At 50.7% G+C, this 23,637-nt stretch overlaps 1 protein-coding gene and 2 long non-coding RNA genes across 5 annotated transcripts; 1 reads left to right on the top strand and 2 right to left on the bottom strand.

The window, feature by feature from the left end:
* Positions 1 to 14,253: 14,253 nt before the first annotated feature.
* On the bottom strand, positions 14,254 to 17,031 carry LOC131504927 (uncharacterized). 3 transcript variants are annotated; one of them, XR_009258196.1, is made up of 4 exons: positions 16,925 to 17,031; positions 16,142 to 16,486; positions 15,631 to 15,674; positions 14,254 to 15,214 (listed from the first exon to the last, which is right to left on the bottom strand). It is a non-coding gene; the product is annotated as an uncharacterized LOC131504927 (long non-coding RNA). The 3 variants fall into 3 exon arrangements; XR_009258195.1 differs by having other exon boundaries at positions 14,254 to 15,116; XR_009258197.1 differs by lacking the exon at positions 15,631 to 15,674 and having other exon boundaries at positions 14,254 to 15,116.
* A 228-nt stretch (positions 17,032 to 17,259) lies between these two features.
* On the top strand, positions 17,260 to 19,397 carry LOC131504928 (uncharacterized). The gene is made up of 2 exons (XR_009258198.1): positions 17,260 to 17,441; positions 19,140 to 19,397. It is a non-coding gene; the product is annotated as an uncharacterized LOC131504928 (long non-coding RNA).
* Positions 17,441 to 18,811, bottom strand: CITED4 (Cbp/p300 interacting transactivator with Glu/Asp rich carboxy-terminal domain 4). The gene has a single exon (XM_058717859.1). The coding sequence runs from the start codon at positions 18,523 to 18,525 to the stop codon at positions 17,971 to 17,973; it is 555 nt and encodes a 184-aa protein (XP_058573842.1). The 5' UTR covers positions 18,526 to 18,811; the 3' UTR covers positions 17,441 to 17,970.
* Positions 19,398 to 23,637: the final 4,240 nt, after the last annotated feature.

Genomic DNA, 23,637 nt, shown 5'->3' with positions numbered 1-23,637 from the left:
AGATCCTAATCTCTGGAATCTGTAAATGTTACCTTGTAAGGAAAAGGGATCTTTGCAGATGTGATGAAGTTAATGATCTTGCCTCGGGGGAGATAATCCTGGATTATCCGGTGGGCCCTGAATCCAATTGTAAATGTCCTTTTAAGAGAGAAAGGCAGAGGGAAATCTTACACACACAGGAAAGGAGGAGGCAATTAGAGACAGAAGCAGAGACTGGAGTAGTGTGGCCAGAGCAAAGGTATGCCTACAGCGGCCAGAAGTGGGAAAAGTCCAGGAACGATTCTCTCCTAGAGTTCTAGAGGGAGGACAGCTCTCCTTGACACTTTGGTTTCGGCCCTGTGAGGCTGATGGTGAATTTTTGGCCTCCAGAACTGTGAGAGAATAAATTCTGTTGTTTCAAGTCGCCCAATTTGTAGTGACTTGTTACGGCAACTACAAGAAAAAATACTGTAAGTTATTTGGTGTCATAGTGGGAGAAGCTATTCTCACTACCGCCCATTGATGCCTGGAACTGTATATTTGAGCTGCGTTAATGAGGCTAAGTCACTGTCCTCTCCATGATGGGAGGGGCCCAGGGAATCAGCCTGGCACCAGGTGGTTAGATGAACCCCTGCAGAATTGTGGCATGTTGGGTATTCAACATCTGTCTCTCCTGATGGTAGATTGGACAGACAGTAGTGGCATTAAGCAGGTGAGCTTTGGGAGGGGGGGGGTGTGAGTCCATATCGTTGAACCTGTAAATAGTCTCCCTTCTTGCCACCATGACCATGTGGTGCGAGAGCATGTTGAACAAGCCCTGGAGGAGTTGCAGAAAGAGGCCAACTGGTGTCCATGGGATGTGCCATTTTAGCCATCTGATTATCAAGAGCCTTGTCTGTCGTGGATGCTCTTCGGTGAGATTTCACTTGGGATAGAAATATCTTTACACTCTGTGCCCATTGCTGAAAGTCCATCTAAATACCTCATCCCAAGTCCTCCTTGTCACCAATCCTCCAATTCTGTGCTTTCTAAGTCCCTGACCGTGCAGCCAAACCATTAGCCATCACCCCAAACCGGTGTTGACGCAGTACGGAATAGACTGAAGGATGAGTAGGATTTAGCCAGTTTTAGGAACGGGGTGGTGGCGAATGTTCCGGCTAGAGTGTCTAGCATGTAGAAAGGCCCAGAGGCACCAGAGAGCATATGGCACAAAGGAATAGAAAGAAATCCCTGTGGCTGGGCCCAGGGAGCAAAGGAGAGAGTGGTACAAGATGGGGCTTAGGAATTAGAGATCAAGGTCTTCAGGATTCCATAAGTCATTCATTCCAAAGAGATGGGACTTAACCGTGAGGGGATTTGGGAACCAACTAAAGATGTTGACCAGGGATGAAAGCAGGCTAGATTTCCATTTTACAAAGTTTTCTTCCTAGGTTGGAAGAGGGATTTGAGGGAGCAAGTCTGGCTGTTCCCAGTTCGGAGACTGCTGCAGTAATCCGAGCAGGAGATGTTGTTAACCTAGACAAGTCCCATGGCATTTCACTAATTGAGTAAATGTCTATGGAGCACCTGCTGTATGTCAGGTCCTGGCTCAGCACAATACACAAGATGAACCGCTGCGGGAGACCCAGGTCTGGCCCTGAGGTCATCCAGCCCCTGGGGGAAACAGATGCACAGTTGCCCAGTGCACACGCCGCTCTTTATCTTCCGAGTTTGTCTGGCTCAGCAAGGAGTGTTTGCAGGTGGCTATGGGAGTCCCCAAACAGTCATCAAATATGGCCTCGAGAGCAGATACGATTTTAGCTTGGTGTGTCTTTATCTATTGCTATGTAACAACTCACCTTATACCTTAATAGCTTAAAACAACAACCATTTTACCTACTCTTGATTCTGTGGGTCAGCAATTTGAGGGGGGGCGCTCAGCTGAGCAGCTCTGCTGGTCTCACCTGGGATCACTAATGTGGTTGCCATCACCTGGCTTCTTGACGGGGGCGGGATGGTCTAAGATGACCTCACCGACCGGCTGTCAGCACCGTGGTTGGTCCGACAGGATGGATGGCTTGTCTTTGCTCCATGTGGCTTATCATCCTCCGGTAGATTCGACTGGGCTTCATTACATGACCAGAGGGCAAACGTGGAAGCTCGGGCCTCTTTAAAGGCTGTGGCTCAGAAGCCTTACCTAGCGGCTTGGGACTGCCGTGCCGCAGGGGCTCAGCTCATATGGGGTGCTCTGACGCTTGCAATTTTTACACTCTTGCAGATCAAAAAACCCCATGCTACATATTTCCCACTTCAGAGAGCTTATGCGATGTACTTTGAACAGTTCCAGTCGCCGAAACAACTTCTTTGTTTTCCCTCTGAGAAGTTGACGGACACATTTTCCCCTTCCACACCCACCTCTTGCGTGCAACAAGATTGTGAAAGCTGCTATACTGGTGTCTTAGTTTGCTGCCATAACAAATGCTACAGACTGAGTGCCTTTTTTTTTTTTTTAAGCCCCAGAATCTTTTTTTTTTTTTTAGCTCCAGAACATTTGCTACAGCATAGCCTATTTGGAACCCCAGTATAAAAGATAAAATCAATGCATACACACTGAGCGTGTGCCCAGCATTTTGTTGCAACAAAATAAATCGGATCTGTCTTCAGGAGGCTTTCTTTAACAGTTGTAGTAGACAGTATTATTCGTCTGAAAAGTCTTTCGCCTTTCCTTGTTGCCATGGCTACCTTTGGGTGGAGTAAACGTCCCCACCTGTCTTACAATGGCTTTCCTTCAGATTCTGAGACGGAGTGGTGGGCAGAGGTTCACTGGGGAGTGCTCTCAGCAGATTCTTCTGTGGGGATGTCAGGACTGGGCAGAGGGAGAATTTGGTCTGCAAATGCAATTTCAACTGAGGCATCTGCTGACCTTCAGGAGCTCTGGAAACCAGGCAGCCCTTCAGGGTTTTGCCAAATTGAGGAAAGGAGGCAGGTCTTTGTTTCCCTGCTTCAGTCAATCACCTGCCGTGAGCTGCCCCTGGGGGAGGGCATGACTTTGGGTAAGGCAGTTTCCTATGGCCAGGGGCAATTCCCAGTGAGTGATGGTTGTGGGCCAGCAGCTGGAGAATGGGTGCACAGGCCCTAAAGGTACCTGAGCACCTCAGCGTCCACTCCACCACTCCAATGACTTTGGGCTTGGCCATGGGATTTACTTTGGCCATTGGAATGTCAGTGGTGGTGGTGGGGGTGGTGTGGGGAAGGACAGCATGCTTATTCTAAGGTAAGGCCATAAGAGGCAGAATGAATTCTGTCAAACCTCTTGGTGCATCCTTCCTCCACCACGAGAGACTATTGTTCCTTCCTCCTGGGTCCAGAATGAGCGTGAGCAGACCTGAACCAGATTCAAAGTCAGGAGTCCAGCTTGATCCAGCCAATATCAGCTGAATACCATGCAGTTGACATACAGACTCAGGAGTATGGAATCATACTTGATTTTCTAGGCCACTGAGATTTTGGATTTGTTTATTTCACAACATTATCACAGTAAGACCTGACTAATACAGCTAGTAAGGTGGATTTTACAGGAAGCAGTGAGATCAAAGGTTTACCAATGCACGTCACGAAGCAGAACATTCCTTGAAATCTTGCCATTTGCAACTACGTGGATGGAACTAGAGGGTATTATGCTAAGCAAAATTAGAGAAAGACAAATATCATATGACTTCGCTCATATGAGGAATTTAAGATACAAAACAGATGAACATAAGAGAAGGGACACAAAAATAAGATAAAACAAGGAGGGGGACAAAACATAAGAGAGTCTTAAATACAGAGAACAAACAGGTTTGCCGGAGGGGCTGTGGGTAGGGGGATGGGCTAAATGGGGAAGGGGCATTAAGGAAGACACTTGTGTGGGTGAACACTGGGTGTTATACACAGGGGATGAATCACTGGAATCCACTCCTAAAATCATTATTTCACTATATGCTAACCAACTTGGATGTAAATTTAAAAATAAATATGTATATTTTTTAAGAAGCAGAACATTCTTTGTGTGTGTGCAAAAAAGGTGATTTTATTAGAGCATGGGGCCAGGACCCTTGGGCAGAAAGAGCTGCCCAAAACAGAACATTCTTTAAACTCTCTTTACACACCTTTATTTTTGTACCATTTACTTCTGTGGGCATCAAACACTTCCTCCTCTCCTCCCTTCCCCCCTTTCTCCTCCTCCCCCTCCTCCTCCTCCTTCTTCTTCTTCTTCTTCTTCTTCTTCTTCTTCTTCTTCTTCTTCTTCTTCTTCTTCTTCTTCTTCCCCTTCTTCTTCTCCTTCTCCTCCTTCTCCTTCTCTTTCTCCTCCTCCTCCTCCTCCTCCTTTTTCTTCTTCTTCTTCTCCTTCTCCTCCTCCTTCTCCTCCTTCTTCTTCTTCTTCCCCTTCTTCTTCTCCTTCTCCTTCTTCTCCTCCTCCTTCTCCTCCTCCTTCTTCTCCTTCGTCTCCTCCTCCTCCTCCTCCTCCTCCTCCTCCTCCTTCTTCTTCTTCCCCTTCTTCTTCTCCTTCTCCTCCTCCTCCTTCTCTTTCTTCTCCTCCTCCTCCTTCTCCTCCTCCTCCTCCTCCTCCTTTTTCTTCTCCTTCTTCTTCTTCCCCTTCTTCTTCTTCTCCTCCTCCTCCTCCTCCTTCTTCTTCTTCTCCTCCTCCTCCTCCTCCTCCTTCTTCTTCTTCTCCTCCTCCTCCTCCTCCTTCTCCTCCTCCTCCTTCTCCTCTTTCTTCTTCTTCTTCTCCTCCTCCTCCTCCTCCTCCTTCTCCTTCTTCTTCGCTTTCTCTTCTAATTTCCCACATAGACTCTAAAGTGGGTGGGAGACAAGGAGGACTTCTTGGAAGAAAGGGGGAAGATTGCTGGAAAACAGATACCCTGGGAGGAGAATCCTGAGGCCCAAGACCCAGGCTACCCTGCCTGCTCATTTGGGTGGGTTCTGCCCTTACCTCTTGCCTTCCCTCTCACTAGACTCTCCCCTGGCTCCTCTCCTGGACCTAATGACCCATACCCTTCTGCTCTTTCCCCAGGTGTCACTTCAGTTCCTGGGAGGCAAGAAGCACATCTGCTTCTGATATGTAGTCATAACTATCCCTCACATCAGCCAGGGAACACAGGTGATGGATAAATGCTGGTTTGCAGGGGGGGAAGCAGGGCCACCTGGGATTGACCGTCCCCTACCTGGGAAGACTCCCAGTCCCTGTTATATGTCTCCATAGCCACAAGGCGTCAGTAAAGACCTTGACTTGGTGTTGTAGCTCCAGCCTGGAGCCAAGAAGGAGCCTGGACTTTGGGGGCAGGATGCCCTACCATGAAGGCCCATTAGTTAGGACCAACATGTCTGAAGAGAGAGAGGTGTGGCAGAGCTGAGCACATCACCTGTTGAGAAATGGGGACTCTAGGACTTGCCTCAGAGAGTAAGGGGCTCTGCTCTCTGCCCTTCATTCATTTGTTTCACAACTGTTTGTTCATCTCAACCATGTGCCAAACACTCTTTAAGGTGCCAAGGTCATAGCGGCTCTCCCAAGCTCACAAAGTCCCTGATCACATGGAGCAGACAGCAGATTACTGTCTCGACAGAAAATAAGCTAGACAGGGCACCTGGCTGGCTCAGTCGGTATGGCATGTGGCACTTGATCTCAGGGTTGCAAGTTCAAGCCCCACATTTGGCATGGAGCCTACTTTAAAAAAGAAAAGAAAGAAATTAAACAACAAAAGCTGAACAAGATAATTTCAGAGAGTGTTAAGCACTATGAAGACAAGAAACTGGAAATAGGAAAGTGACAGCATTGAGGAGAGGCAATTTTAGGAAGGGTATCAGGGAAGCTCAAGGTGAAACAAGAGCCTTCAGGAAAAGGGCTTCCAAGGCTCCCAGGGCTGGCTGGTCCAACTGCCATATTTTGCAGATGGGGAAACTGAGGCCCAGTAATCCAGGGAGGAGCCTAGAGAGCTGAGCCCAAGTTTCTTGACCCCCAGTTTTTCCCTTGGGTGGTCTTCCTCCTGTCACATCCTTGACCTGGGGAAAGAGTAGATGTAGGGGCTCTCTCAGAATGTTTTGGTTAAACAGGGACCAGAGGAGAGGCACGCCTTCCAAAGCCCTAAGTGTAGAAAACGTGAAACCACACCACAGTGGCAAAGAAATTCCACAGAGTTTTGATTTTCCCATGATACAATTTCAATGCTTTAAAAACTATTTTAAAAATAAAATTCTTTTTCAAATATTGGTATTGATGCCTTTGCCTGTGTGAGGGGCATGGACCTGGAAAAGTCATTTTCCCACTCTGTGAGCCTCAGTTCCCTCCTCTGCAAAATCTGAGCCCAGCTTTCCTGACTCCCAAACCACTGCTCCATCCAGTCCTTGTATGACCTCAGGCATCCCCCTGGCCACGTCTGGCCGGGGCCCCCTCCCTCTGCTTCTGAGCCTGTGCCCACTGTCCATCCCTGCCCTGAATCTGTCTATAAGACCATCTGACATAACCACACTCATTTAAGATTCCCAATGATCCCTAATACAAGTTTGGGCAAGTTATCATCCCCAGTTTGTCAACTAGGAAGCAGGACTTACTCAAGGTCACACAGCCAGTAAATGACAGGGTTTGACCCAAAGTTCCGTTAAGTTTTCTTTGCTCAAGGCTCTCATCCAAGATGGCAAAACCCCCCAAAGTTTTGCTGTTCTGGGAAATAAGCTTCATTTCCCTGAAAATACATTCATGCATGTGGCGATCCTGGCTGTGTCACTTGGTGTGGTGCTGCCACCTCTTGAGCAAAATGGGGTATTGCATTCCATCTCCAGTCCGCACTATCTGGGTCAAACCCTGGGAAAAACCCAACCAAGAAGCCCCAGGCATGGGTCACTTGACCCATAAACACGCTGAGGTCCCAAACATGACCTGACCAAGCCACCTACCTTTGCTGATCCTTTACCCTTCCTCTTTCTTACCTTCTGGTGACCCGCTGACTAATGCCCCGCTATTCCCCTGAAACTGCTTTGGTAAAGTTGGTTTTCTCTTCCTGGTTGCCAAACTCAACAGCCTGTTTTCAGCCCTCATTTGTCTGATATTTCAACAGCATTAGACGCTGCTGACCACATCTCCTTCGGTGGCTTTCATGACATCTCTGGTTCTTCTCCGACCTCCCTGGCTGCTTCTCAGTCTGTTGCTCCCTTCTCTCTCTCTTTTCTTAATGTTTATTTATTTTTGAGAGAGAGAGAGTAGAGGAGGGTCAGAGAGAGAGAGAGAGAGAGACGCACAGAATCCAAAGCAGTCTCCAGGCTCTGAGCTGTCAGCACAGAGCCTGACCCAGGGCTTGAACTCACGAACTGTGGGCGAGGCAATGACCTGAGCCGAAGTCGGACGTTCAACTGACTGAGCCACCCGGGCGCCCCACGTCCCTTCCTTCTCTTTAATGTCTGCGTTCCCCAAGGTTATGTCCTTGGCCACTTTCTTTTATTACTCGGCATGACCATTCCTATGGCGATCGCTGATAAGCTAATAACTCCAAAACATGCTTATTCTCAGCCCAGAGCTCACTACTGAGCACTTGGCCCATGTATCCAGACTTCCTCCAGTTGTCCATGACCCCTGGATGTCCCGATGGGTCCCTTCTGGTCTTATCCTACTCTCTGCTATCCAACCTGCTCTTCCGGCTCCCACCTCGGGCAAGAGCCCATCTCATCCTCTAAGCCACACTCCTGGGAATTGTTTTGGCTCCTCTCTTTCCTATAGCCTCCACTTTAGTAGCCCATTACTAAGACTGCGGTCACCCCCAATATTCATTCCCACTTCCTCTGTAGTAGTAGAACCGCCCCCCCCCTGCAATTCTAGCCACCAAGAATAAAGGCAACATTTCTGACTCTTTTTTGTGGTTCCATGCGGGCAACTTCCAGAAAGTGCCCTTCTCCTTCTCTTTCCTCCTTTTTTCTGGATGGAATGTTGATAGAGCCGCCCGAGCAGCCTTTTGGGACCACGAGGTCTAACCCATGAGTGACGAAGTAATAAGGTGGAGAAGCCTAGATCCTGTGATGCTGTGATAACCACGCCAGTCCTGGACCACTTCCCTGATTTCTTCTGTTCAAGCTGCCGTTATTCTGGCGCTTAAAGCCACGCACCTAATCCTAAATAATCCTAAATCTACAGTTCATTCAGCAAGAGGGTCCATCTACTCCAGACGTCGTGTGCCAGGCTTTTTCAGAGCAAATCTCTCTTAAATCTCATTCCTTCTGTGTTTACGGTCTCTGCCATGTAACCCACCTTGCCACCACGTGTCCCGGGGTGCTCGTCTGTACCTGGATCAGCGTCTCCGGTGCTCCACTGGGCCCCTCTTGAATTTGTGCTACTCAGAGCAGTCAGAGTGATCCTTGCAAAACACAAACCTAGCTCTTTTTCCATCCTGCACAAAGACTGCATGCCCCTACCCCCATTGCTTACAGGATCAAGTTCAAGCTCCCCAGCCTGCCACTCAAGGGCCATCCCTTCTCCGACCCTTGATCTACTCGAGTAGATCACTCGCTCCTCTGGCCGCCGCCCTACACGCTGACACACTGGCATGTTGTCCTTCCCAGTCAAGCCTTATTCATTCATGCCACTTGGTCAGAGGACACACTGTTACCTCCCCTGGCATTTTCTTCTTTCATGTGCTCATGTCCCATTCTACTCGATCCATCCCACCATGTGAGCACCTAGCATGTGTTATAAACTTTGGCAAGTACCATTATTATCCCTAGTTTACACGTAGGAAAACCAGAACTCGGAGAAAGGAAGTGAATTACCCAGGGTGCACATTCACAGTGCAGACATCAACTCTTCCCAGTTCCAGCAATCTCTGTTCATTTATTTCGGGGGGGAGAGAGAGAGAGAGAGAGAAGAGAAAGTGTGAGTGGTGGAGGGGCAGAGAGAGAGAGAGAGGGAGAGAGAGTATCCCAGGTAGGCTCAACGTAGGGCTCGATCCCACGAACCATGAGATCATGACCTGAGTGGAGATAAAGAGCAGGACGCTTAACTGACTGAGCCACCCAGGCGCCCCAACCAGCCATTCTCTGTATATATAGACACCTCTGACACCTTCCCCGCCCCCACCAAATATTCTGGGGCACGGGAGACTTGAGTTCTAATCTCCATTGAGCCACTTATCACTACCACCTGCTGTGGTAGAGACAGCTGGTTGTCCACCCAAATCCACCCCTCCCATTTTCTGTACTGACTGAAAGCACATTCTCTAGTCTTTTTTGCAGCTAAATGGGGTCATGTGAACAAATTCTTGTCAAGAGAATCTGGGCGGAAGTAATGTATGTATCTGGGCCTTAAAACATTGCTTGTACTTTACCTCTTTACTGTCCTCTTCCTGAGAGCTGACCCAGCTTCCACTCCACAAAGACAAACAAAACAAAACAAAAACCAAATCCCAGTAGCCCCTGGGTGGCTCAGTCGGTTAAGCACCGTCTGCCTTCGGCTCAGATCACGATCTCACAGGTCATGAGTTCGAGCCCCGTGTCGGGCTCTGTGCTGACAGCTCAGAGCCTGGAGCCTGCTTCCGATTCTGTGTCTCCCTCTCTCTCTGCCCCTCCCCCTCTTGGTCTCTGTCTCTTTCTCTCTCTCTCAAAAATAAATAAAACATTAAAAAAAAAAAACCCAACCCCTCAAAACAAAAAAGCCAAAGTGGATTTCGAGCAGCCTACCTGGCTCATGAGGTTGGGGTCATCAATAGCAGGGCAAGAAGGAAGCAATCTGGGTCGGAGTGACTGAGTAAAACTAGACAGAAATATTTTCTACTCTTGAAGCCACTTGAAACCTTTTCTGGTTCCCTTTGTACAGCAGCTGGGTTGACACTTAAATATCTCTCAGTATATGTACTAGGCTAAGTACATTAAATTCAATAAGTTACTAGCTGTGTGGTAGTAGGCATATCACTTCCCTTCCATGTGCCTCAGTTTCCCTGCCTCTATGTATCTTGGAATAATAATGTGTGAGCAGACAGCTCACGTGTTTAGGGCACCAGCTGGAAACTTGAAAGGGTTTGATGTGAAGAAGAAGGGGAGGAGAAGGAGGAAGAAGAGGAAGAGAAAAACATTGCGATTTGAGGGCACCTAGGTGGCTCAGTCAGTTAAGCGTCCAACTCTTGATTTCTACTCCGGTCACCATCTCGCGGTTCCCGGGTTCGAGCCCCATGTCAGGCTCTGCGCTGACAGTGTGGAGCCTGCTTGGGATTCCGTCTCCCTCTCTCTCTGCCCCTCCCCCACCCACGATCTCTCCCTCTCCCTCTCTCTCTCTCTCTCTCCCTCTCGAACATAAATAAATAAACATTAAAAAAAACGTTGCTATTTAGACTAGTTATGGAAAACTGAAGAACTTTTTGGGATTTCTATACCCGTTTTGCAGTTTAGTATTATCTTATTTTGAATCACCTAGAGAGGAACAGGCAAACTTATCCAAACTACATGAAGGAGAGGTGATTGCCCAAACAGAATTTGAGGAAAACTTTTTTTTTTTTTTTGGGGGGGGGAGGATGACTGGATTCTAGAAGGCATCAACGACAAATGTCTCCTTCTGCCTCTGGGTCTCCCTCTGCAGGCTGAAGAGGCCCATCCTTCCACCGTTTACGTGGGACATTGTTTGAAGTCACCATCCCCACTCTGGCCTCCTGTCTGGACACTGTTAACCAGTTGCTGCTTCTTACTCAGCACCTACTGTACTAATGTTAGAAACACCATCACTTATTGGGGACTTACCGTGGGCCAGGCACTGTGCTGGTCACACACACACACACACACACGTCAGCCTTGCTCATTTGATCTGACCAGTTGGGTGTGTGTGTATTGATACATATTTTAGACTGGAAAGAAAAACAAAACCAGAGGCTCAGAGTGGTAAGGTGGCTTTGCCCGATGTCGTATATGTAGCTGGAGGCCAGAATTTTAATCCGGGTCCGTATGACACCAAGACCCGGGCTTGTTTCTCAGCCCCTGTGGCCAGACTGTTGACCTTGCTCTCCGCATACAGAACTCGGGGCAGAAGCACAACGGGGCCGGTGTCTCCTGTTGTCTCTGAGGAGGGCCAGAGCATTCCTGTCCTGAATTTAAACCCAGAAGCTATTGGGGGGGGGGGGGGAGGGAGGGGGAATGGAGAGATTTTTTTTTTGACACGAATGACACGAACGTTAAATGCCCCGAAAGGCAAAAGATACCATAAACAAAGTCAGACGACCAGCCACAGATGGGGGAGAGAATATTTGCAACATTTACCAGAGACAAAGGTTTACTATTTGTAATATATAATGAACTCTTATACCGCAATGACAAAAGGACAAACGGCCCGGTAGGAACACGGGCAAGACTATGCACAAGAAATTCTTAGGACAAGAAAAACAAATAAACAACATCTTTCTTGATAATCAAAGAAACAGAAATTAAACAACCTTTTTTAAAAAAGAAATTTAGGGGGCGCCTGGGTGGCTCGGTCGGTTAAGCATCCGACTTCGGCTCAGGTCATGATCTCACGGTCCATGGGTTCGAGCCCCGCGTCGGGCTCTGTGCTGACAGCTCAGAGCCTGGAGCCTGTTTCAGATTCTGTGTCTCCCTCTCTCTGTGACCCTCCCCCGTTCATGCTCTGTCTCTCTCTGTCTCAAAAATAAATAAACGTTAAAAAAAAATTTAAAAAAAAAAAGAAATTTAGGGAGGTAACAATTAAAGACATTGCTAACATCCAGTGTGGTCCAGGGTCTGAGCCAGCGGGCGCTCTGACACAGCGCTGGCAGGAAGGTGAATGGGAACAGCTAGTTCGAGAACCATTTGGCAGTGACTCTCACGGTTTTATTTGCTCATATCTTCTGACCCAGTAAGTCCCCTTCTAGGAGTGCATTATACAGAGATGTTTCCACGAGGGTGCAAAGGTAAATACACAAGGATGCTCCTTGTAGCATTGTTTAGTAACAGCGAAATTCAGGAAGCAAGTTCAGTTTCCATCGACAAGAGACCGGTTTAAGCAGATTATGCACGATGCCGTCATTAAAAAGAGTGAGGGAGAGCCGTGTTTACTGACAAGGGGAGATTCCCAGACTACATTAAGTGAAAGAAAGAAATCCGATCATATACAACCGTATAATCCTAGGCATGTAAAAAAGAGATGCGTATTGTGTACGTGTGTATAACACAGGTAACATAATGTACACATCGCATGTGCGCGTGTGGAAAAACCCGGAGGGTCTTGGAATTTTCACTTTATAACTTCGAAATTGTTTGAAATGATTTTGCCTCAAGCGTATATTACTTTTGACTAAACACAGTGTGTTTGTTTTAAGAGCAAATAATACTTGACTCATGTTCTCTGCCAGACCACAGCAGGGGCTGGGTAACGGGGGGGGGGGGGGGGGGGGGGGCTTGCTGCCAGGATGTGCCAATTGACCGGAAGTGCCGACTTTATGGCACCGCCCACCGCAGGAACTTTTCACGAGGAAGCGGCAAAGGTGCAAGTCCTCCTGGAGCGCACCCCCTGATGAGCTGTACGCGACTCTCTGTCCCGTCCCTGCCGCACCCCTGCTCCCTGGGGGAGATCCGGACTTGATGCTGATTGATGTTCAACAGCCCTCATCCTGCTGATGAGAACAGCCTCTTCCCTAGAGTCCTGTGTATTGTTGAGTAGGTTGCTTGACCTCTCTGAGCCTCAGCTGCCTGGAAGGAGGCCAATAGGCTGGGATGAGGCCCGTAAAGACAACCGCCTCTGGGAGCTGTTGTGGGAGGGGGGGACATGCACATCAAGCCTGCGGCAACCACGTGCAGGGGAAGCATTGCATTTCCCGCCTCCCTCAGTCTAGCCTCCCTGCCTTCTAGCACCTGTGAGGCAGGAGGGGTGGGGAATGTGGAATGTGGTCCTCCAGGTACTGAGTTTAGAGCACTCACTTCTTTTTTAAGTCTGTTTATTTTTTGAGAGAGGGAGGGTGGGGGTGGGGGGGGGGAGAGAATCTCAAACAGGATCCACACCGTCAGCACAGAGCCCTATGCCAGGTCTGAACTCACGAACTCACGCGAGATCATGACCTAAGCCAAAATCAAGAGTTGGACACTTAACCGACTGAGCCACCTGGGTGCCTTGAGTTTAGAGCACTCAAATAATGCGCCTCATTTCAGGCCAAGGAAACAGCACAGGCGAGGTGTAGAGGCATCAGGAGCCCGAGGAGACTACAGTGGAGGGTGGAGGGGGCCTGGAAGCTGGTTGGGAGGGTGGAGGGGGCCTGGAAGCTCCCCGTCCCTGTGGAGACGCTCCCTGACATCCGAGCAGCTCACAAGGGCAGGGACTTGACATCACCTTCGTTCATCCTCACAAGAACCCTGTGGGATCTCCATCTGGCCCATGAGAAACACTGAATTCAGAGTAGCTTCATTTCCTCTGTCTGCCCTGGCACACGTTGGACCTTGGGCTTTTTACCTGGGTGTCCTCCCCGGGTTGACCCACCCCTACCCGTTTATCACCATCAGCTCCCAGGACTTCCCAGACCCTGCGCTGCTTGGCAAAACCTGCCTGGAACCCTCCCGCATGTGACTCTATCTTGCGCGCTCCGGGCTGGCCTGCATCTCAAGTGCCAGGGTGCACGGATCCCTCTCCAGATCAGCCGCCTGGGGTCGAATGCGTGGCTGTTCACCCCCAACTCACCCCAACCAAGCAGCGCTGCACCATTTGCAATGTGCTCACAGAAACCTAGTCTCAACTGAATCCCTGCATGCACACCAAAGGGACTATGCTCCCCACTGTACAGAAACTGGGGCCCAAAGAGCCTCAGTGACTCCTGTACCCCACGGCCACAAAGTGGCAGAACCAGGTCTGGGACGCTGCTCTTGTTCCGCTGAGTCTCAGGTCCTTGGCCAGCCCCAGCCTGGGGGAGGGGGAGGGCCCTGGAGTACCAAAGTGGGCATGCCCACGCCAGCACTTAGCGGGATGTGACCTGGAAGAACAATCCTGAACTCATTCTGAGCAATTCTGGGATCACTCTGAGCCCCAATCCCCTGACTTCTGAAATGGGGGTAAAGGTACCTAGCAGTGTTATTCGCAGGGTTGAGTGGAGGTTAAAGGAGAGGCTGGAAAAGAGAGAGCACCTACTGGGTGCCGTTAGGTCCATCATGCCTGCACACAGGAGGCAGTCAACAAATTGGGACTCAGTGATCCTGACCCAGCACGGCCAGCAGCGGGGTGGCGTAAGAGTGAGGCAAGGATGGATTAGGAATTCAAGAGGATTACTTTGCAATCAGCTGAACCGAACGGCCTAAGCTGCCTGGGAAACACTGGGATCAGACTGTTCATTTAATTTATTCATCAATGACTGTCGAACACTTAGCTGAGCTGGCACAGTGATGATGAGGATGGGGACAGCGGCTCTCAATTATTTCTGCCATGTCCCAGGTACTTCATGCGGTCTCATCACATCAACCCTGTAAGGTTGCTATTCTGTGCAAAGATTTTTTTTTTTTTTTGCCTCTCACAGGGCAGGTACTAATCAGGCCTGGGATGAAGGAGAGGCAAATGAGACACCCAGAGCACAAATTTAAGGAGGCTCTTGCTGTCATAGCTCTTACGACATTGGCCTCACCGTGTCCCCACCTGCGCTTGTGGTGGACTCTGTGACGTGCTGCCCAGACCCCCTTCCATGAATTGTCCTGGCTACTGGGGCCGCCGGCCCTGCAGACAGCCGTCCCCTGCCAGCTCCCAGAGGCACTGCTCAGCAGCAAAGAGCTGCCTTGCCCAAGGTCAGCTGCCACCGGAGCTCCCCATGGGGCTGGCCAAGGCTCTGATTGGGTCTGCTCTGTAGCTTTCTCTGCTCACATCTGCTCCGGCCCTTCCCTTCCACAGCTGCTGACCTTTAGGGCTCTCCCTAATAAGCTCCTTGCAAGCTAAACTGCATCAGACTCTGCTTCCTGGGGGCCCCAACCTGCAACAGTGGTCCTGCTGGAGTAACCCCTCACTAGCTGGTTAAAACACAGCCTTTCGAAAGACTAGTATAAGGGTACCCCCGAAAGCCCAGGCTCGGGGATGCTAAGCTACACACTACACAGTTCTAAACACCTTATGTGAATTGATTTAATTCATTTCCACTGCAGTCCTGCGAGGAGGAACTATTAGCGTTTCCATTTTATAGATGGGTCCAAGAGAAGTCCTGAAAAAAAAAAAAAAAAACTACTTTGTGATGAAATCCAATCATCGTTGAAAAGATGAGTCACAATAATGGACTTCGGCCCCAGGGAGACTTTTCATCTGAAAAGAAAGGAAAAAAAAAAAAAAAAAAAGATGGGAACCTGTCTCATCTGGGCCACAACTCAGTTCCCAACCTTGAGGGAGCCTGACTCCCAACCCCAAAGACCCAGGCCGGGTATGAGAGTAAAATCCACAAGCCCAAGGGCAACAGGTCAGTCACTTTAGGAAGTAACCCCAGAGAAGAGGTGAAAGATATACACTGGATCCACAGGAAGGTGGTGATCACCACCAAAGACTCAGAAGGCAAGGTGACTTATTGAGGTTAGGCAGCTAGTAAGAGTCGCTTCTGGAACTGGATCCCGAGGCCGTCAGAATACCAGCCTCTATGTGCTGGCAAGGACACTCCATCCTCCAAAGAATCCTCCAAAGGGTATCAGGGATTTGGAGATCCAGGTGATGGACTGCCCCAGACTTACCTTCTATTCTGTCCACCTGTTTGTTGTCCAATTTGTCAGCAGCCCTGCTGGGAAGGATGGGGGCTGGAAACAGCTGAGCAGCTAGACTCCTTCTACACCTCCCTCCACCCTGCCTTACCTCTACAAAGAGGCAGGTGTTGGGTTTTCATTGTAATCCCTTCCATATGGAGAGCACTTTGGTGTTTTACCAGCTGCTTGTTAACCCATCCCTGAATTTGCTCATTTCTTGTGAGGCTTATTGCCTTATGAAATAGCAGGGCCAGTATATTAGCCCCATTTTACTAGTGGGAAAACTGAGGCTCATAGAGAAGGGAATCATGATAGTGTCCAGGAGAGTGCCAGACCCTCCCATCCCAATCCAGCCTCCTGATTTTGTTTTTGTTTTAAGAGAGGGAGAGCGCACAAGTGAACGAGGGGCAGAGAGAGAGAGAGTGCGTGCGTGCCAAAGAGAGAGAAACGGGGCTCACCCAAAGAGGGGCTCACGTTTACCCGAAGTGGGGCTCGAACTCACCTGATGTGGAACTTGAACTCAAGAATGGTGAGATCAAGACCTGGGCCAAAGTCAGATGCTTAACAATTGAGCCACCCAGGTGCCCCCAGCCTCCTGTTTGTTTTTGTTTTTGTTTTTATCTCTAGGTCTTGGGCAGAGCTGGGGCAAACACAGGCCATTCTGAGCCCAGAGCTCAGGGCAGTCCCTTTCCAGAAGCCTATCTGTCCTTCCCATCCTGTCCCAGAAAGCCCCATTATCTTAGGGGAGACCTTTATTCACTTGCCTAAGACTTCCTGTCATCCACTCCATGCCTTCTGGTGGCTCCAGAGCCCATGGTGACACGGTATACCCTGAGTGAACTCACAGCTGGAGAGAAGAGTCATGTTAACAAACAAGTTCCTCATTAGAGCAAAGCCCTACCAGTGTTCCTCTCCAAAGTCTCTGGAATTCATTCTCTCTTCTCCAGCCCCACTGCCCTGTCCTAGCTGGTCCTCGGCATCTCTGACCTCCTCCCTGCCTTCAGAGCTTCTGTCCTGGCCTTTCACCCACCCCCACGAAACACCTAGGGATCTTTCCAGAGAGCCAATAGCAGAGGGTGGCCAGGAGCTCACAATGGTGATCAGGACTGAGGAACAACCCTGCCGGGCCTGGGAAAGCTCTCACATCTCTCCTCTGTAGAGTGGGGACTGTGCCTACTTCACAAAGTGGCTGGAAAGACCTTTGTTGTCCCTTCTAGAGACCCCATGCCCTAGTGCGTGCCCTGTACTTGTATGCTTCCTGCCTTTGAACAGGCTTTTCACTTACACGCCACCTTCTCCAGCTCCTAAAGATCATCCTTCAAGCCTCTGTTTACATCAAATGTTGCTGCCTCCCTGAAGCCTGAACTGACACACCTCCAAGCAGCTGAAACCACTCCTTCCTCTTGAATGGATGGTGTCTTGGCCAAGGAAGAGAGCCAGGATTCAAAGCGAGAACTGTCTGAATTGTCAGGTCCCACCCAGCTTCCCTCTGGCCTCTGTGCAGCCTGAGCAAACAGGTGAGGGCAGCACCACCAAGCCCTCCCACCCCTTCTCTGGGCTGAGAAGTCCAACCTAGGTGCCTGTGGGTTACTCCACCGCCAGGCAGCCTCTGCCTTCCAGATTATGATGTAACAGTTGCACAACTCACAGATATTTTTGAAAGAAACTGTCAATTTCCTCTCCTGGGCACTGCCAGGGGCTGTGGCCTCCATCCCACCCAGAGTCCCCAACAGCCTCAGGACTCTAGAACCCAAATATAGTGCAGGGTTGTTGAAGTGATAAAGAAACGAAAACGCAAGACTGTAAAGTGACCCAGTTTTATTTTGGTTTTGGAGGCCAGGGGGGGCACTGCCCCACTGTGCAGGGATCAGGGCTGTACAATCTTCTCCTCCCCAAGGCGGGGGCCCAGGCAGCAGGGTGGAGGCCCTGTGGATTGGCGGCTCCAGGGACCCAGTGACCGCAGTAGGTTGCACAAGGAGAGAAGGGGTATCAGGCAAGCAGCCTGGAATGGCTCAGATTGGGGGGGTGGGGTAGAGGAGAATCCGAGAGGGCAGAGAATCCAAGAACCGGGAGTCCGAAAGGGGGTCCGGTCCCCTTCACTTTACCGCCGAGGCTCCGGGACAGAGAGGGGGGAGCTCAACTGTCATCCTGCAGGAGGCAGGGCCTGGAGTGAGGCCAGGCGTCCCAGCCCGGCGTCAGGCTCTGTGCACTAACCCGCTGCCTCCACCCTCACGGAGGGTGCGTGCGGGGCCCAGGCGCAGGGTGCGGACTCCGGCGGGCCGTCAGATCCCCTTCTCCTCTCGGGCGCGCCAGGCAGGCGCCCGACCGCATTCAGCAGCTCACCGAGCCGGCGGGTGGCGCCGACCCCAAGTCCGAGAAGCAGTCGAACTCGCTCTGGCCCAGGAAGAGCTCGGGCAGCTCGCGCACGCGGTGCAGCCCGAGCTCCAGCTCCAGCGACGTCAGCGCTTCCTCGTCGATGAGTTCGGCGTCCATGCAGCCCAGGGCGTGCGCGGGCGGCGGTGGGGCCGGGGCGCCGGGCGCCGGCTGCAGGCACTGGGGCCCTCCCGGGACGCCGGGGGGCGCGGTCGCGCGGCCCGGGTACAGCGTCGCCACCGGCTGCAAGTGCGCGCTGCCGGCGGCCGGCGGTGGCACGGCCGGAAAGGGCTGGAAGGCAGGCGGCGGCCCGAAGGGCCCGTACGCCAGGGCCCCGGGTGGGGGCGGCGGCGGCGGGCCCAGCGGAGTCCCCCGCGGCCGCAAGCCGCTGTCCAGGCCCGGGCCCGCGTACGGCTGCAGCGTCCGGAGCGCGTGGGGGCCGTGGGAGGGCGCGCCGGGCGGCGGCCTCTGCACCAGGCGGTAGCCCTCGGCGAGCATCAGGTGGTCGGCCATGACGGCGGGCCGGATGCCTGCAGGGGCGGGGGGCGGATGGTCAGCGCGGGCGTCCCTCGGTCCCGGCCAGCTCTTCCTCCGCGGCGAGGGATCCGCGTCCCGTGCCCTCACCGCAGCCCAGCCAGGCCAAGGAAAACGGCACTCGACCCGTGCTACTGCCCAGCCCAGGGCGCACCGAACTCAGAGGTCCCGCGCGCCCCGTGGTCTCAGTTCTCGGCAGCTAGAACACCGCACACCCACGGGTTCGGGCTCTGAGACCTCCGCGCCGCGCCCCCAGAGTCAGTATCATCTTATACCAGAGGCGGAGCTTCCCCGCCCCCAGGCGCTCATTGGCTGAATGGGACGCTCTGGGCCGGCCTGCCCCCTCCTCCAGGTTTCAGCCCCGCCTCTCCCGGAGCTCCGCCCTTTGGGCCAGAGGCTGTGCCTTCAGGCTTAGAGAGCTGTCTTGGGGAGGGGTGTTTTGCACTTTTCAAGGGGTTTGGGCTGACTGTCTCCTGCTCAGCCTGGCACTGGCTGGGGCCAAGCTCGAATTGACCGGAAGGTGGATTGAGAAGGGCCAAAGGTTTGGGTCCCCAGAGCTGTCGGATCACAAGCTCAACTTCTTAATTTTCCAGATGGAAACCGAAGCTCAGCGGTGGAAAGGATTTCCTGGGAATACACACCAAAATCTTAACAGAATCGAGACATGGCTTTGTGATTGCCATCTCTACACAGGACACATGCACTTTAGCGGTGCAGGGTCCCCCAGAAAGTTAACTGCTTGTCCCCATGACCCCAGGGGAGCCAGAGGCTCCCTCACAGGCTCCCACTTACTTGTCGGTGGAAGCATGTACTGGGTTGTTATTAAAGTAATTTATAGGCACGTCTCCTGAGGGACTTGTATCCTCAGCATTTGGCCCAGAGCCTGGCTCAGAACAGGCTTTTAGTAAAGGTTGGGTGAAAGAACAAATGATCAAATGAATTGAAACTCATTCACCTGAGCTTCAGTTTCTTCATCTGCAAAATGGGAGCAATGGCAGCACTGACCCTACTGAGTTGTCGTGAGGGTTAAATAAAGTAGGGCATGTATAGTGCCTGGCACATAGTAGTTGCTCAAAAATGTACCTCAAATGAATGAAAGGCTGGATTTAGTTCTGTCCCTAGAGATCTTCAGAGTCGGGGATCTTGCACCTTCCCCTGATAGACTGGTAACAACTGGGATGTTTAGAGTGCTTTACATTCTACAAGCATCTTTTTTTTTTTTTTTAATTTATTTTGAGAGAGAGAGAGAGGAAGCAGGAGGGGCAGAGAGACAGGAGAGTGAGAATCTCAAGCAGACTCCACACTGTGAGTGCAGAGCCCAACGCAGGGCTTGATCATGACAGTTTGTGAGATCACGACTGAGCTGATATCAAGAGTTGGACGCTTTACTGACTGAGCCACCCAGGCGCCCCCCGACAATCATCTTAATGGGGGCAGGGCATGGATTAGCAGCCCCATTTTGCAGATAAGGAGACTGAGGCACACAGAGAAGTGGGCATCCTGGGGTCCTGCACAACCAGAGCTAGCATGTGAATGCCTGTGTCCTTAAAGCAGCTGGAGTCTCTCCAGGTGGCCAGGAGAGAGCCACCTGAACCTTGCCCTTCACTTCTTTGCCAGTCTGCCCCTCCCTTCTTTGGCTCTTCTTCCCTGGTAGTGTCCTTGGGACTTCCTGGAACTTGGGTTTATCCAGCTGATGCAGAGGGGAGAACCTCAGAAGCCCAAGTTTTAGTCATATCCCCACCACTGGCAAGCAGTGTGACAGCTGGGTGTTATGAGGGGGTTGTCCCTTGAGTCCCAGGGCCTCGGTTTTCTGCTCAGTGAAAGGGAGATTCTAATCCCTGCCTGGTCACCCTGAGAGCTTGTGGCAAGGTCACTAGTGACGACGGGTGTGATCACGTTTTATGCCAAGTATAAAAGTGGCACAGTGGAGTTGATTCTCCTGAAACTCTCCAATTAATGCTTCACATAGAAATTCCTAAGGCTGGCTGCACCTGGGACTCACCTGGACGTGTGTATCAAGTGGGGGAAGGTGGGAGGGCTTTTGAAAAATACTAAACCTCTGCCCCCACCTAAACCTCCCGACTCAGACTCTGTGAGGGTATTTTTGAGTCACAAGAATTTGTGTTTTCAAAGAGCAATCCTGTCATTCTGGCATAGTTGATCCAAGGAGGCTAACATTTGGGAGCCATTGTGCCACTAAACAGTTTTCTCAAACAAACAAATAAATAACATGTGTGTGTGTGAATAATGTTAAAAAGCCCTTTAATGTAGTCAACAAATATTTATTGGGCACCCACTCTGTGCCAGACATTGATCGCCTATTGGTATTGAAGCTTTGGGGATCAAGTAATTCTTTTTATTTTTTTATTTTCTGGATTTATTTTTGAGAGAGAGACAGCGTGAGCAGGACAGGGGTAGAGAGAGAGGGAGACACAGAATCCGAAGCAGGCTCCAGGCTGTGAGCTGTCAGCACAGAGCCCGACGCGGGGCTCGAACTCACGGACCGCGAGATCATGACCTGAGCCTACGTCGGATGCTTAACAGACTGAGCCACCTGGTGCCCCTCAAGTAATTCTTTGAGCATCTAACGAAAGCTACAGACATCATGGCCACAAATTGATGTGTATGAATGTGCAGGCTAGCAGATCTCTGAGGGCATCCATGAGGTCATCGGGGGTTCGTGGAGTTTGGTTACTTGGGGACATGTAGGAAAGTGTAAATAAGGAAAATAATCATCCAGATGTTAGAAAGTGGGGGAAAAATGGGAAAAAGAAAGAAAAATAGAGCTGAGAAGAGACTGGGGTACAGGGGCAGCTTGTAGTATTGAACAGGACAGTGATGGTAGGTCTCACTGTGACATTTGGGCAAAGACCTGTGGGATCTGGGACAAGAGCCATACCAACAGAGGGGACAAATGCAATGTGCCAGGGACAGAGGCATTACTGCCACCCAGGACCTGTCCCAGACCAGAATCAGTTTCTGAATCAGAAACTGGGCTGGGGCTCAGACAGCGGCATTTTCATAAGCCCTGTGGGTGGTTCTGAGCCCCTATGTTAGGGTAAAGCCTCATGGTAGGAGTGAGTGACAGTCAGGAGGGCGTGTGGCTGCAGCAGAGGGAGCTTGGGGTTGGAGGAGGTCAGAGGGAGGAGGGAGGAAGATGACATGGGGCTTGTAAGGGCTTTGTTAGGTCTCATAAGGACTTTGCAGATGAGTAACATGATCTAACTTGGCCTGAGAAGCACTGCTCTCGGTGGATCTCATTTGTTCCCGGCATTTCCGTGAACTGCTTCCTCGCTCTGCCTCGGACTGCCCAGGCACCTTCATTTCTCGGGGCTCCTGCTAATCCTGCTGCCTGGAATTCTCTTCCCCGAGACACCCACATGAGTCACTCCTTTGCTGTTTTTGGATCTCCATCTAAGAGTCAGCCCCTCATGTGCCTGGGTGGCTCACTCGGTCTGTTAAGTGACCGACTCTTGATTTCGGCTAAGGTCATGATCTCGTGGTTCGTGAGATGGAGCCCCACGTCAGCACGAAGCCTGCTTGGGATCCTCTCTCTCCCTGTCTCTGCCCCTCTGCCCTCAAAATAAACATTTTTAAAGATTTTAAAATAAAAATAAAGATCGGCCCCTCATAGAGACCTTCCCAGGTCACCCTCCGTCCCTCTCTATCCCCTCACCCTGTTCTGCTTTGCTGCTCAGTGCCTCCTACCACTTGGCTTTATGCCAAAGAATGCCTCCCCGCAAGCAGGTCAGCTCCCCGAGAGCCCTTGATTCGCTTGTTCTGCACAGTACTTCTGAGGCCCCAGAGCAGTACTTAGAAAAGACTTAAATATTTGTTGAGTGATGAGGCAGAGCGGACGTTATTGTCCTTCTTGACAAAGAAGGAAACTGAGGCCCAGAAAACCACTCAGGAGGTTGGCTGAGGTCACAAGGGGTGTGTGTGTGTGGGGGGGGGGGCGGGGAGCTGGCGTTGGAAGCAAGAAACCTGGTTAATTGTGGTGGTTCCCCCAGATGTCCAGAATTTTTTGGTACACCTCCTTAAATTTCCCTCTCCTTGAATGTGGGCTGGACGCAGTGACTCACTTCTAACAAAAAGAGTATAGCAGAATTGATGGTGTCGTTTCCAAGATTAGATCATGAAAGATAGTGTGGGTTTCTCCTTGCTCTCTTGAATCACTTGCTCTGGGGACATTAGCTGACACGTCATGGGAACGTTAGCTGACATCCAGCAGCCCTATGGAGAGGCCCACCTGGCAGGGAACAGAGAGGCTTTCTGTCAACGGCCCCTGAGGAACCAAGGCCTTTGGCCAACAGCCGTGTGTGTGGACTCTCTCAGAAGCGGACCCCCAGTGCAAGTCAAGCTTTTAGATGTCCACAGCTCCACCTGACATCTTAGTTTGCGAGATGAGAGACCTTGAGAGACCTTGAGCCGGAATGAGCTAGCCAAGCCATTCTTGGATTCCTGAACCACAGGAACTGAGATAATAAATGTCTGTTTTATTTTTTAAAAAAAGTTTTTAAACATCTATTTATTATTAAGAGACAGAGAGAGACAGAGCATGAGCATGGGAGGGGCAGAAAGAGAAGGACACACAGAATCCGAAGCAGGTTCCAGGCGCTGAGCTGTCAGCACAGATCCTGATGCGAGGCTCGAGCTCACAAACCGGGAGGTCATGACCTGAGCCGAAGTCGGACGCTTAACCCACTGAGCCACCCAGGCGCCCCAATGTTTGTTGTCTTAAACTACCCAATTTGGGGGGTAATTTTGTGCCACAGCAATAGATAATTAATACATGAATATATCAACCATCCCTGGTCCATCCCCCACATGGGCCTTACTTTGCTCTACTTTTTTTTTCCCCTAAGCATTTATCATGTTTTAACACATTAAATAATTCACGTATTTATCATGTTTAATTGTTTATCTCCCTACCACCAGAATGTCAGCTCTGCACGGCAGGGAACATTGTCTGTTTCATTTATTGATTTATCTCTGGTATACCTAGAACAGCACCTGGCACATACTATATATTTATTTTTCATTAAAAATGAGATATTATCAATACAAGACAATTCTTATTTTGGAAAAAAA

Source organism: Neofelis nebulosa, chromosome 2 (assembly GCF_028018385.1).
Source record: "Neofelis nebulosa isolate mNeoNeb1 chromosome 2, mNeoNeb1.pri, whole genome shotgun sequence".
NCBI lineage: Eukaryota > Metazoa > Chordata > Mammalia > Carnivora > Felidae > Neofelis > Neofelis nebulosa.
This window is presented reverse-complemented; position numbering and strand designations above follow the sequence as displayed.

Coding starts and splice junctions, on each gene's coding strand:
- CITED4 (XM_058717859.1), bottom strand. CDS start 18,525: ATGGCCGACCACCTGATGCTCGCCGAGGGCTACCGCCTGGTGCAGAGG.